Consider the following 12,549-nt stretch of genomic DNA (forward strand, 5'->3'; position numbering starts at 1 on the left):
GGTGGTGACCTCAAGAAGGGCTGGTGCACGAGGGGTCCCCCTGGAAACCGTGGGGAGCGGCGAGCACCCCGACCTGCGAGTGGCCAGCAGGAAGATGTATGCCGAGCGGCGCAAGTGCGACCTGCTGGAGCTGTGCAAGCAGAGGGGGCTGCGCAGAGGGAGGCTCACCAAAGACCAGCTGATTGCCCGGCTGGAGGAGGGAGATCGCTTGAATGAACGGAGCCCTGTCTCTGAGGGAAGCAGCCTGGCAGATGCAGCACAGGCACCAATGTCTGTCCCCGCTGGGAGTGGTCAGCCGGTGCATAAGGGCTTTCCGAGAACCCCCCTTCCTAGGCCTAGGGGAAGAGCGGGGAGGAGCCCAGCGAATACTGAGGACACCGTGACCCCACCGGCCAGCAGGAGATCCTCCCAGAGAAGCTCACCCCACAGCAGGGGATCCTCCCAGCGACGCTCGGCATCCGTGGAACAGATGCAGCTGGAATATGAAAGGAAGCTGAGACGGGAGGAGCTCGAGTTAAGGAGGCAAGAACTGAAGGAGCGGGAGAACTAGCGTAAACATGAGCTGGAGAAGAAGGAGAACCAGCGTAAACATGAGGAGAACCAGCACCAGCGTGAGCTGGAGGAGGAGAAACAGCGTAAACATGAGCTGGAGCTGGCCTGGCTGAGGAGCAATGAGGCCCCGGCTGCGGGGAGTGAGGGGGGACTCAAGCCTACAAAGAGCTTTGATAAGCACTTGCTGCCCCGGCGTAAGGAGGGGGAAGACATAGATACCTTCCTGACGGCCTTTGAGAATGCCTGAGAGCTGCACAGGGTTGGCCCTGCAGACCGGATCACAGTTCTCACCCCCTTACTGGACTCCACAGCCGTGGAGGTGTACAGCCGACTGAAAGGGGCGGAGGCGGGGGACTACGAACTGTCCAAACAGGCCCTGCTCCGCGAGTTTGGGCTGACTCCTGAGATGTACCGGAAAAGGTTCCGGAGTCAGCGTAAAGCCCGTGAGGTAACATACTTACAAATGGTCAACCGGGCGCAGGGGTATCCCCGCAAGGGGACAGCTGGGGCCCAAACTAAAGAGGACCTGCTTGACCTATTCATCCTGGAGCACCTGTACGAGCAGTGCCCATCCGACCTGAGGCTGTGGTTGAGGGACCAGAAGCCGCAGAACCTATAGCACGCAGGCCAGCTGGCCGACCAATTTGTGGACAGTCGGGCAGGGGATGGCAGGGAGGAGTATCGAAGAAGCAGGCCTGCCTCAACGCAGAGAGTCATCATGGGACCTCCCAGCGGGGGCCTATGGAGAACCCCCACCAAATGGGAACATCCAGCGTCAGGTCCATCCGACCCACTCGAGGGGACCCACGAGACATGGGCTGCTATCACTGTGACCAACGAGGCCACATACGGGCCCAGTGCCCCAAGCTCAGGGTCAGACCAAGCAGACCCAACCCGCAGAGGGTTGACTGGGTAAAGGGTTGACTTCCCCAGAAAGGGGAGCTGGCAGCATATCACCTGTGAAGGAGGGAGGAGGTCCCCAGGTCAGCTCCTCTGGGGGGCTGGATGCTCCAGGCTCCAGGTTTTTGGTTTACAGGGTGGGCGCGGGACTGCCCCTCCGGAAAGAGTGCCTTGTGTCCCTGGAGGTAGATGGGAGGGAGGTCACTGGGTACTGGGACACGGGCACAGAAGTGACGCTGGCCTGGCCCGAGGTTGTGGCCTCAGATCGGATGGTGCCCGACACCTACCTGACCCTGACGGGCGTGGGTGGGACCCCATTCAAGGCGCCTGTGGCAAAGGTACACCTGAAGTGGGGGGCCAAGGAGGGCCCTAAGGACGTGGGGGTACACCTACATTTGCCCACGGACGTGTTAATGGGGGGGGGGACCTCGAGGACTGGCCTAGTAACACCCAGAGTGCCCTGGTCGTGACTTGTAGTCAGAGTTGGCAAAGGGCACTGCGCCCCAACAACGGGGAAGGTACTCGGCCCAAGGTGCAGGACCCTAACCTGGGGGGCGGGGAACGCCCAGGGGCACGGCTCAGAGAGGCTGCGGCCTCAGACCCAGCCAGCAGAGAGAGCAGGTCCCCATCCCTGTCCCAGCTGCTGAGTTCCAGGCCGAGTTGCAGAAAGATCCCTCCTTGCGGAAGCCCAGGGACCGGGCTGACCTTAGTGCGGAACAGACCCTGAGGAGAGGTTGCAAGGAGAGGTTCCTGTGGGAGAAGGGGTTCCTGTACCGAGAATGGGCTCCCCCAGGGAAGTAGAGTCATGGGGGATCAGGAGGCAGCTGGTGGGTTCCCCAGAAGTTTCGCCACAAGCTGCTGTACCTGGCCCATGACATCCCTCTCGCAGGGCACCAGGGAATCCGGCGCACCAGGCAGAGGCTGCTACAGAACTTTTACTGGCCTGGGGTCTTTACCCATGTCCGACAGTACTGCCAATCCTGTGACCCTGCCAGAGGGTGGGGAAGGCCCGGGACAAGGGGAAAGCGGCTTGAGGCCTTTACCCATCATAGAAGAACCTTTCCAGAAGGTGGCCATGGACATAGTGGACTCTCAGCAAGATGACGACCGGTGGGGAAGAAATACATCCTGGTGGTGGTGGATTTTGCCACTCGCTACCCCGAGGCGGTGGCCTTGTCCTCTATCGAAGCAGACACAGTGGCAGATGCGCTGCTGACAATTTTCAGCCGGGTGGGGTTCCCCAAGGAAGTCTTAACGGATCAGGGGTCCAACTTCATGTCGGCCCTGCTCCGGTCCTTATGGCAGAAATGTGGGGTCCAGCACAACTGGGCCTCAGCGTATCACCCCAGTCCAACGGGCTGGTGGAAAGGTTCAACGGGACGCTGAAGATGATGCTAAAAACATTTATGAACCAGCACCCGCAGGATTGGGACAAGTACTTACCTCACCTGCTGTTCGCGTACAGGGAGGTACCCCAGGAATCTACCGGGTTTTCGCCTTTCGAACTGTTGTATGGAAGGCGGGTAAGGGGCCCCTGGACCTGATGAGAGATGAATGGGAGGGGAAGGCCACTCCCGAGGAGAGTCAGTGGTGGAGTATGTCCTGACCTTCCGGAAAGACTGGCCGAGCTCATGGGCCTGGCCAGGGAGAATCTGGCCCGAGCCCAGAGGAAGCAGAAGGTCTGGTATGACCGCACGGCCGGGCCCGTTGCCCTCCTTCGCCACCGGGGATCAGGTGATGGTTCTCACCCCCGTGAGGAAAAACAAACTCCAGGCTGCCTGGGAAGGGCCCTTCAAGGTTGTCAAGCAACTAAATGAGGTAAACTCTGTGGTGGAGCTGTCAAACCGGGCACATCACCGTCGGGTGTACCATGTGAACATGATGAAACCATACTATGACAGGGGGAATGTGGTGTTGGCCATGTGTGGACATTGGGAGGAGCAGGGAGATGACCCCTTAGTGGATCTATTCCCTGGGACAAAAGCTGGTTCCCCACTGGAGGCAATTCCCCTCTGATCAGCTGACCCTGGCCCAGCACGCTGAGATCAGAGGGGTGCTGCATCTATACCGACAGCTGTTTTCCAACCAGCCTGGACGCACTAATTTGAGTGTCCACTGGGTGGTGACCGGGTCACATCCCCCTCTAAGATGCTCCACTTTTCGGGTCACCGGGAAAACTGCCCAGGACCTAGAAAGAGAGGTCAGGGACATGCTGGCTTTGGGGGTGATCCAGCAGTCTTCCAGCCCTTGGGCCTTGCCAGTGGTGCTGGTCTCCAAGAATGGGTCGATCCGGTTCTGTGTGGACTATCGAAAGCTCAATGCCATCCACCATATCTGATGCCTACCCCATGCCCAGGCCTGACAAGCTCCTAGACAAGCTGGGAGGCGCTTGCTACCTCACCACCATGGATCTTACAAAGGGCTACTGGCAAGTGCCGCTGGACGCAGATGCCAGGCTGAAATCGGCCTTTATCACCCCTCTGGGGCTCTAAGAGTTTCTGACCCTGCCCTTTGGCCTCAAGGGAGCGCCGGCCACCTTCCAGTGCCTGGTGGATCAGCTACTGAGGAGGATAGAGAGTTTTGCCGTGGCCTATATTGACGACATCTGTGTCTTTAGCCGGACCTGGGAGGACCACGTGTCCCAGGTTAAACAAGTGCTGGATGGACTCCAGGAGGCTGGGTTAACCGTAAAGGCTGAGAAGTGCAAGGTGGGGATGGCTGAAGTATCTTACCTGGGCAAACGGGTGGGGAGCGGCTGCCTAAAGCCGGAACCAGCCAAGGTGGATGTGATCAGAGACTGGCCCGCTCCCCAAACCAAAAAAGCAGGTCCAGGCCTTTATTGGGATGGCGGGGTACTATCGAAGGTTCGTGCCCCACTTTAGCACCAGAGCCGCCCCCCTCACTGAGCTGTGCAAGAAGGCGAAGAAAGACAAGGTGGTCTGGACCAAGCAGTGCCAGGAGGCTCTCCGGGCACTGAAGGAGGCTCTGGTTAGTGGCCCAGTTCTGGCAAACCCAGACTTTGACAAGCCCTTTATGGTGTTCACCGATGCCTCAGACACGGGAATGGGGGAGGTGTTGATGCAGGAGGATGAAAAGGGGGAGAGACACCCCATCGTGTACCTGAGCAAGAAGTTGCTACCCCGGGAGCAGAGCTACGTGGCCATCGAGAATGAATGCCTGGCCATGGTGTGGGTCCTTACGAAGCTAGAGCCATATCTCTTTGGGCGACACTTCACCGCGTACACCGACCACTCTCCCCTGACCAGGCTGCACCAGATGAAAGGAGCCAACGCCAAGCTCCTGAGGTGGAGCCTGCTCCTGCAGGACTATGACATGGACGTGGTCCATGTGAAGGGAAGTGCCAACCTGATAGCGGACGCGTTGTCCCGGAGAGGGGCCTGAACTCCCCAGGTCACTGGGCAAGTGACCCCCGCTCAGTTCAGTCTCGAAGGGGCGGAGAGATGTGATGGAGTAGGGACATGTTCTGTTGGGATGGGAAGAGCAGGGGAGAACTTTAGTGAGGGACAGGATCTAAGCCTGTAACTTGAGCCAGGTAGGGGGGATTGGTGTCACACCTATTGCCGGGAAGCTGGAACAAAGGGAAGGGCCGGCTGGAGGAGGTTAGGGATGGGTGGTTTGGAATTCAGGGTATTCCAGCCTGGGATCCAGCTCCCTGAAAACACCCAGAAGGACTCGATTGAGGGGTCCTGACTCGTCGCCACACGCTCTGCTGTAACCTGCGCATTCCTGTGTCAATAAACCTTGCTTTTACGGCTGGTCTGAGAGTCACTGTGAGCTCCAGAACGAGGGTTCGCAGGGCTGGATTCCCACAACTCCGTGACAGCACTGCCACACCCGTCTGCCCGCCCCACCAGCCTCGGGTCTGACACCCCCCCCCCGCCATGCCAGACTAGCACCTCTCCCCACCCTCCGCTCTCTATGCAGGTCAGCAAACACACTGCCGCACCTTCCCCGCCTTGGTCACACACATATTGCCCGCACCCACCCGCACCGGGTCAGACGCCACCACCCACCCCGTGCCAGACAGGCAGCGCTCCCCCCTCCCCCAGCCCTAGTCAGGCACACACTGCTGAGCCCCAACAGCCGGGTCAGAGACCACCACCCTCCACCAGTGCCAGACACGTAGCGCTCCCCTCTGCATGACATGCACCATCCCACCCTTGCTAAGTCCCTGCTACGCAGCACCACATCCGGGGCACCACAAGCCATGCCACAACCAGTCTCCTCTGCTCCCTGACATCGCTGCGGGGCCATCCAGGCACAGCTGAGCCTGATGCCATCCCCTGGGGCACCCAGGACCCCCCCTGCACTCCCACCTGAAGAAGGGCTGGGTGTGGTGCACCAGGCCCTCGTTGGAGTGGTCGTTGGCATTGGTGAAGAGCACGGCCCAGCCCGGGGGCAGGCTGCCCGGCTCCACCGCGAAGCCGTGGTTCTGCGAGGTGATGAAGCAGCGCTGGGAGTCCTCGTGGATGCAGGGCTGGTTGTGGCCTCGGTTCCCATACCTGGGGGCGGGAGGGGAGGGGTCAGCAAGGGCCCAGGGCCCAGGCCCCAGCCCTGGGGAGCCTGTGACTAGCTGGTCACAGCCCCTGGCCCTTGGGAATGGGTGGCTTGCCCGAGGCTCTGCCCAGGGAGCGAGGGGCCCAATGGAGCCATGTGGGGCAGGCTCAGGAGAGATGGGAGCAGCGAGCAACAGGCCTCCCCCCGCCCCCTGCCAAGTGACCCCCCAGGCTGGGCGCAGCGTCCAGGGAGACAGGAGAGGGCACTCCATGCCAGAGCCTAGTGCGGCACCTGCTCCCCCCTAGCTCTGTGATTTGATCCGGATGCTCTATTCCTACATCCAGGGCATTGATAAAGCTGGGACACTAAAGTGGCGCCAGAACTGACCTCTGTGGAACCCCACACAGGACCCCCCTGCCATCAACACTGTCCCATTCACAGGGACTCGCTTTGTGGGCCTCCGACCACTTCTGAGCATAGGAATAGCCACGGTCCATCCAGCCCAGTATCCTGTCTGCTGACAGTGGCCAATGCCAGGTGCCCCAGAGAAGTGAACCTAACAGGCAATGATCAAGTGATCTCTCTCCTGATGTTCATCTCCACCCTCTGACAGACAGAGGTTAGGGACATCATTCTTTACCCATCCTGGCTAATAGCCACTGATGGACTTAACCTCCATGCATTTATCCAGTTCTCTTTTAAACGCTGTTATAGTCCCAGCCTTCACAACCTCCTCAGGCAAGGAGTTCCATAAGTTGACTGTGCGCTGCGTGAAGAACTTCCTTTGTGTGTTTAAAATCTGCTGCCTATTAAGGTCATTTGATGGCTCTATTTCCGGTATTATGGGAACAAGTAAAAACTTTTCCTTATCCACTTTCTCCACATCACTCATGATTTTATGGAACCTCTATCATATCCCCCTTAGTCTCCTCTTTTCCAACCTGAAAGGGCCAGCCTCTTTAATCACGCCTCATATGGGACCCTCTCCAACCCTAATCATTTAGTTGCCCTTTTTCTGAACCGTTTCCAGTGCCAGTGTAACTTTTTGAGATGAGGAACCACATCTGTACACAATATTTGAGAATGTGGGCATACCATGGATTTATATAGGGCATAAAGATTCTTCTCTATTCTCTATCCCTTTTTAATGATCCTAACGCCTGTTGCTTTTTTAACCGCCTCTGCACAACTGCGTGGACATCTTCAGAGAACTGTCCACGATGACCCAGATCTTTTTCCTGACATCGTTGTAGCTAAATTTGCCCCCATCATTTGTAGGTACAGTGGGGTTATTTTTTTCCGAAGTGTGCAATTACTTTACATTTATCCACATTACATTTCGTTTGCCATTTTGTTGCCCAATCACTTAGTTTTGTGAGATCTTTTTGAAGTCCTTCATAATCTGCTTTGGTCTTAACTATCTTGAGTAGTTTAATATCATCTGCAAACTTTGCCACCTCACTATTTACCCCTTTCTCCAGGTCATTTATGAATAAGCTGAACTACTAATGCAGCTTTGCCGAGCCTGCCTTGCTCCAGCAGCCCCCAGCTGGCATGAGCAGGGGAGCTCCACACTGGGCATGCAGTGGGGCAGGGAGAGGGCTGCCTGCAGCGCTCAACCCCTGCACACTCACTTCATCTTGTAGGTCTGGGCTCCGATGGCCAGTGCAAGCAGCTGATGCCCCAGGCAGATACCAAAGATGGGCTTGGGCTGGGGCTCAGCCAGCAGTCGGCGCAGGTTGGCGATGGTCTGTGAGCATGAGAGCGGGTCCCCGGGCCCATTGCTGATGAACAGCCCGTCAAACTCTGCAGGGACAGGATGGGTCAGCAGCAGGGCAGCACCCATGATCCCCCCAGCCTCCCTGATAGCCCCGCCCCCTGGGTGCCCCCACCATCCTCACCCCTCCGGGGCACCCCCACCTCCCCGATATCCCTGCCCCTGAGCGCCTCCGCCTTCCCCCACCCCCGCCCCCCTGGGGTGCCCCTGCCTTCCCCTGCGGCGTCCCAGCCCCCACGGCACTCCTGCATCAGCCACCTGTGCCAGCAGCCCCCCACACCGGGCACCCTGCCCCATCAGCACCAGGGGCCCTATGCTCAGCCATCCCCAGCACCCCACACGTGCCGGGCACACTGCCCTGTACCCCACACTGGACACTACACCCTCAGCTGCTCTCACTGATGGGCCCCAGCCCCTTCCACCAGAGCCTCTCACCTGCACTGTCCAGGGGGTGGTCCCAGGGCACCAAGGTCACAGCTGCCCCCCGCTGGCACAGGCACCGGATCTGGTTGAACTTCAGGCCACAATCCACAGCCGTGATCCTGACCGAGCCACTGGGGTTGAACACTCTGGGCTCCTGTGGGGAGAAGGGATGAAGGAGGCCAGTGGCAGGCCAGCCAAGAGCCCGCGCGGCTCCCTGCCCCACCCTGGAGCTGAGGGGAGAAGGGGATGGGGTGAGGGGAGGAGCCCGGGGTCACAGATCCACGGGAACAGGTGCTACGCCCCAGCTGGGAACAGTCTCTTGTGGGACCCCCTCAAGGGTCAGAGCCCCAAGGGTCCCACTCTTCCTGAGGGTCCGCCCTGCAACCTCACTGCCTCCAGCCCCCGGCTTCGCACCAGGAGCTGTGCCCGTGGGAACCAGACGTCTCACCAGGGAGACCTGCCCACTCCTAAGGGACACCCAGCCAGGACTTGCAGCGACACTGCCCGGCGCATTGCCAACTGAGCAGGATTTATTCGTAACCCGGAAGCGGCATCAGCAGCTCTCAGGTTAGCACGGAGAAACGAAGATTAAAGCGAGTCCGTTCTGGTCCAGCCAGAGCCACCCACCAGCCAAGCTAGAGTGACTCCACTTGGGGATCCGTGTCTCCCTCAGACACCTGCTTCAGTGTTTGCCTCCTCCAGCATCCCCCCTTCAGTCCCTGCCTGGCCTGGCTCAGGCCTGGTCTGCACTAGGAACGTCCCTGGGTGCAGCTGCATCTCTCGGGGTGTGGAAAACCCAGTCACACAGCTCTGCAGCCCCAGCCACCCACGCAGACAGCGAAAGGCATCTTCTGTCAGCCTCCCTCCCTCCCAACCAGCACTGGGTTTGCAATGGTGCCATGGCACCATGGTGCCCGGGCCAGACTCAGAAAGGCCTTGGCCCCAGACCGGGGCCCTGCCCCACATAGACCCCACCCCCACTCAGCCTCTTCTGTGGCTCAGCCCACTGCTCACTCCACCACCATTCCCTCACCACACCCCCGCACCATGCAAGCAGCAGGCAGGGCCTGGGGCAAAGCGGGGGGAAGGTGGGAAGGCAAAGCCTCAGGGCAGCAGAGGGAGGGGACCGAGACCCACAAAAGGTCAATCCGGCCCTGCTCCCGCCTGTGGGGGCGGTGGGCTGCCCAGACCGAGGAGGAAGCCCTCCTCTGAGGTGGCACAGACACGCCCTCAGCCCTTCCTTCTCCCCCAGGGAGCCTCTGCTCAGGTGCCCGCTGGGGGAGGGACCTTCCTCCAGGGCCACACGTGTCCTGGTCACTGGGACTTTCCAGTGTCTCCTACAGCAGGTTCCCCATGGCCACGGGGTCGCTTGCAGCACGTGCCAGCTGCTCCTTACGGACCCATTCGCCATGGCCCAGTCAGCCAGACAACACCCCCATCCCCTCGCATTCTGCACAGCCCCAGGAGCCACGTGATGCACTGTGTGGGGGGTGGGCTTCGTCCAACATGCAGTAACCCCCCACACACACCTCGAACTCTTCCTGCCCGAGCGCCATATCTGGGCCCACGGCCGGTCCCAAGTGAGGCCAGCAAACGTTACAGAAAACCGCAGGGGGAAAGTCCTTGGCTCCTACCCCAGACACCCTGTCCCCCAGGAAGTGCCCCCAGCCAGGGCTCAGCCGTGCCCCCAGCCAGCCCGGTGCCAAGACCTAGCCCCATGGAGGGAGAGGCGACGGGGTGGCCCCAGCCCTACCTTCACTGACACCTCCTGCACCAGGTGCCGCTTGTTGGGGTCCTCGAAGGGCACGTTCTTCTCTTGGGTCCCATCCAGCACCAGCCTGCCCAGCAGCGTCCCCTTCTCTCGGATCCGCTTCGTCAGGGCCCTGGTGTCCACCCCTAGCAGGGATCCCAGCGTGAGTGCCAGAGCCCTGCCCAAAACCAGCCCGGCACCCAGCCTCGCCCCTGCCCCTAGCCCGGAGCCCCTCCTCTCTCCCCCAGCCTGGAGCCCCTTCAACCCTCCTCCCCAACTTGAAGCCCTGCCCCCTCGTCCCTCAACCCTCCTCCCCAGCCTCAAGCCTCACCCCCTTCTCCCCCAACCCAGAGCCCCGCCCTCCCCTAGCCTCCACCCGCTCAGCTCCCGTGCCCGCCTGCTCCCCACCTTCCAGCCCGGGAACGTTCTGCTCCTTCAGCCACTGGTCCAGCGAGCGCACGGCACTCCAGTGGCTGGGGATCTGCGAGCACTCGCCCACGATCAGCGCCGACACGTGGATCTTGTTGGACTCGAACCACTGCAGGCACGGAGAGGGGTGAGTCAGGCAGGTGCCAGGGTGAGCTCTGCGGGACTCCAGAGGGCTGCCCCCACCCCGGGCAAGGGCATGAGCTGCCGTGACTGAGCACCTCCTGTCACTCACGGGTCCCACTCCCACCTCCCTGGGACCCCCAGGGAGGGAGAACACAGCTCTAACCCACCCACCCGCCCTTTCCCACTGGCCATGGCAGCCTCTGGGAAACCCTCCCCAGGCCTGGCATGTTACGGAGATGCAGGCCGGCCCCAGCCCCCTACCAGAGGGCACTCTGGGTGCGGCGCTGCCCCGGGCTAGTGTTCTGTCTCACTGGCCCCATGGGGACGGGCAGGGCCCTGCTGTTGCTCCCTAGCTGCCTAGCACAGTGCCCAAGGCAGAGGGTGCCAAGACAGCCAGCCTGGGACAGCACATTCCAGGCAGGCACCTCACAGGATGCGGCACGGCCTTTCCCTAGTGAGCAGGTGGCTCTGTGCCCCGAGTGCCCACAAGCCCCACCCGCTGGGCTCAGGTGCCCCAGCATCTCTCACCCACTAGCCACCTCTGTCTGTCCCAGGAGAGTCCAGGGCCTCGCCAGCCCCAGCCCCAGCGCTCAGTGCAGGGGAAATCACCTCTGCTGGTCCACAGAGCCCCCATGGGAATCAGGACCGGTCTGCCCAGCATCTCTGGGCGCAGCTCTCACCCGCTGCCCAGCCCTCAGCGACTCTCAGCCTCCTCGCAGCTTCATCCACATGCCTGCAGCAGCCAACAGCCCTCACAAACGGCCCCGTACCCCACCCCCAGCCCTGCACTCACCCTGCTGAGGCCATACTGGTCAGGCTCATCCTGTGGGACGCCATAGTTCCCAATCAGAGGGTAGGTCAGCACCAGGATCTGGGATTTGTAGGAGGGGTCTGTCAAGGCTTCAGGGTAACCCACCATGCCGGTCTGGAAGACTGGAGCCCGGGGCAGAAGGAGAAACAGCACTCAGAACAGCGCAGCTCTGCCAGGGCCAGAGCACGGCACCACACCCGCCGCCGGCACTGGCACAGCGTGGCTCTGCCAGGGCCTGGAGCATGGCACCACACCCACTGGCAGCAATGGCACAGTGTGGCTCTGCCAGGGCCCCCGGAGCACTACCAGGGCCTGGAGGCACGGCCCGCACCCACCTTCGGCACTGCAACAGCGCGGCTCTGCCAGGCCCGGGCATGGCACTGCACCCGGCTGGCAGCAATGGCACAGTGTGCTCTGCCAGGGCCCCGGAGACTGGAACGCGCGGCTCTGCCAGGGCCGCGAACATGGCACCTGCACCCGCTGGCAGCACTGGCACAGCATGTTCTACCGGGCCTGGCCGGCACCGCACCACCTTTCGGCACTGCACAGCGCGGCTTGCCAGGGCCCGGAGCATGGCACTGCACCCGCTTCGGCAGCAATGCCACGTGTGGCTCTGCCAGGGCCCCCGGAGCACTGGAACAGCGCTGCTCGCCAGGGCCGGAGCGCGGCACCGCACCGCTGCGCCATGGGCACTCCCTGCCGCCCGCCCTGCCGCCTCGCGGAGAGGGCGCTGCTGGGCCACAGACCGGGGTATCAGGCCAGGGCCAGGGCCAGGGAGCTCAGCCAGCGCACAGGGCTGGTGATAACTTCCCTAGGCACCTGGGGGGGGGCCGGGCCTCTGGTTACTCGCCCCCTCCCCCCCCTCGCGGGGCTTGCACCCCATTGCTTCCCTCCCTCCCTCCCTCCCTCCCTCCTCCGCATCCCCCGCCCCGGGGCCTGCCCCCGCCAGGGCCCGTCCCTGCCGGGCGCCCCCCTCCCCTCTCACCACTTCCCCGGCGGCGGAGCGCGCGGCCCGAAGGGGCGGCCCCGGAGCACGGCCCCGTCCTGCAGCACCAGGAGGCCATGGCGGGGCCGGCACGTGGGGCGCGGAGCGGGCGTCGGCCACGTGCGCGGCGCCAGAGCGGAGGCGGAGGAGGCCGGCGGCGGCTGCGGGCCTGCGCGGGAGGGGCCGGATGCGGGCGGGCGGCGCCAGCGAGCCCCGCCCCCGAGCGAGCTCCTGACCCGCCCCCGAAGGCCCCGAGCCCCGCCCCGCCCCGAGCGAGCCCG

The 12,549-nt window shown here is 62.0% G+C and overlaps 1 protein-coding gene across 1 annotated transcript in view; it reads right to left on the reverse strand.

The window, feature by feature from the left end:
- The window catches only part of CAD (carbamoyl-phosphate synthetase 2, aspartate transcarbamylase, and dihydroorotase), a 37,810-nt gene extending 25,471 nt beyond the window's left edge, over positions 1–12,339 (reverse strand). Inside the window, exons 1-7 of the mRNA XM_075063514.1 lie at positions 12,267–12,339; positions 11,266–11,404; positions 10,329–10,458; positions 9,924–10,066; positions 8,183–8,324; positions 7,605–7,776; positions 5,790–5,975 (exon numbers count right to left, since the gene is read on the reverse strand). Of these exons, the coding sequence (XP_074919615.1) occupies positions 5,790–5,975; positions 7,605–7,776; positions 8,183–8,324; positions 9,924–10,066; positions 10,329–10,458; positions 11,266–11,391 (899 nt within the window). The 5' untranslated portion in view covers positions 11,392–11,404; positions 12,267–12,339. The remainder of the gene's footprint in view (positions 1–5,789; positions 5,976–7,604; positions 7,777–8,182; positions 8,325–9,923; positions 10,067–10,328; positions 10,459–11,265; positions 11,405–12,266) is intronic.
- Between the last annotated feature and the right edge of the window lie 210 nt (positions 12,340–12,549).

This window comes from Chelonoidis abingdonii, chromosome 3, assembly GCF_003597395.2.
Source record: "Chelonoidis abingdonii isolate Lonesome George chromosome 3, CheloAbing_2.0, whole genome shotgun sequence".
Taxonomy (NCBI): Eukaryota; Metazoa; Chordata; order Testudines; family Testudinidae; genus Chelonoidis; species Chelonoidis abingdonii.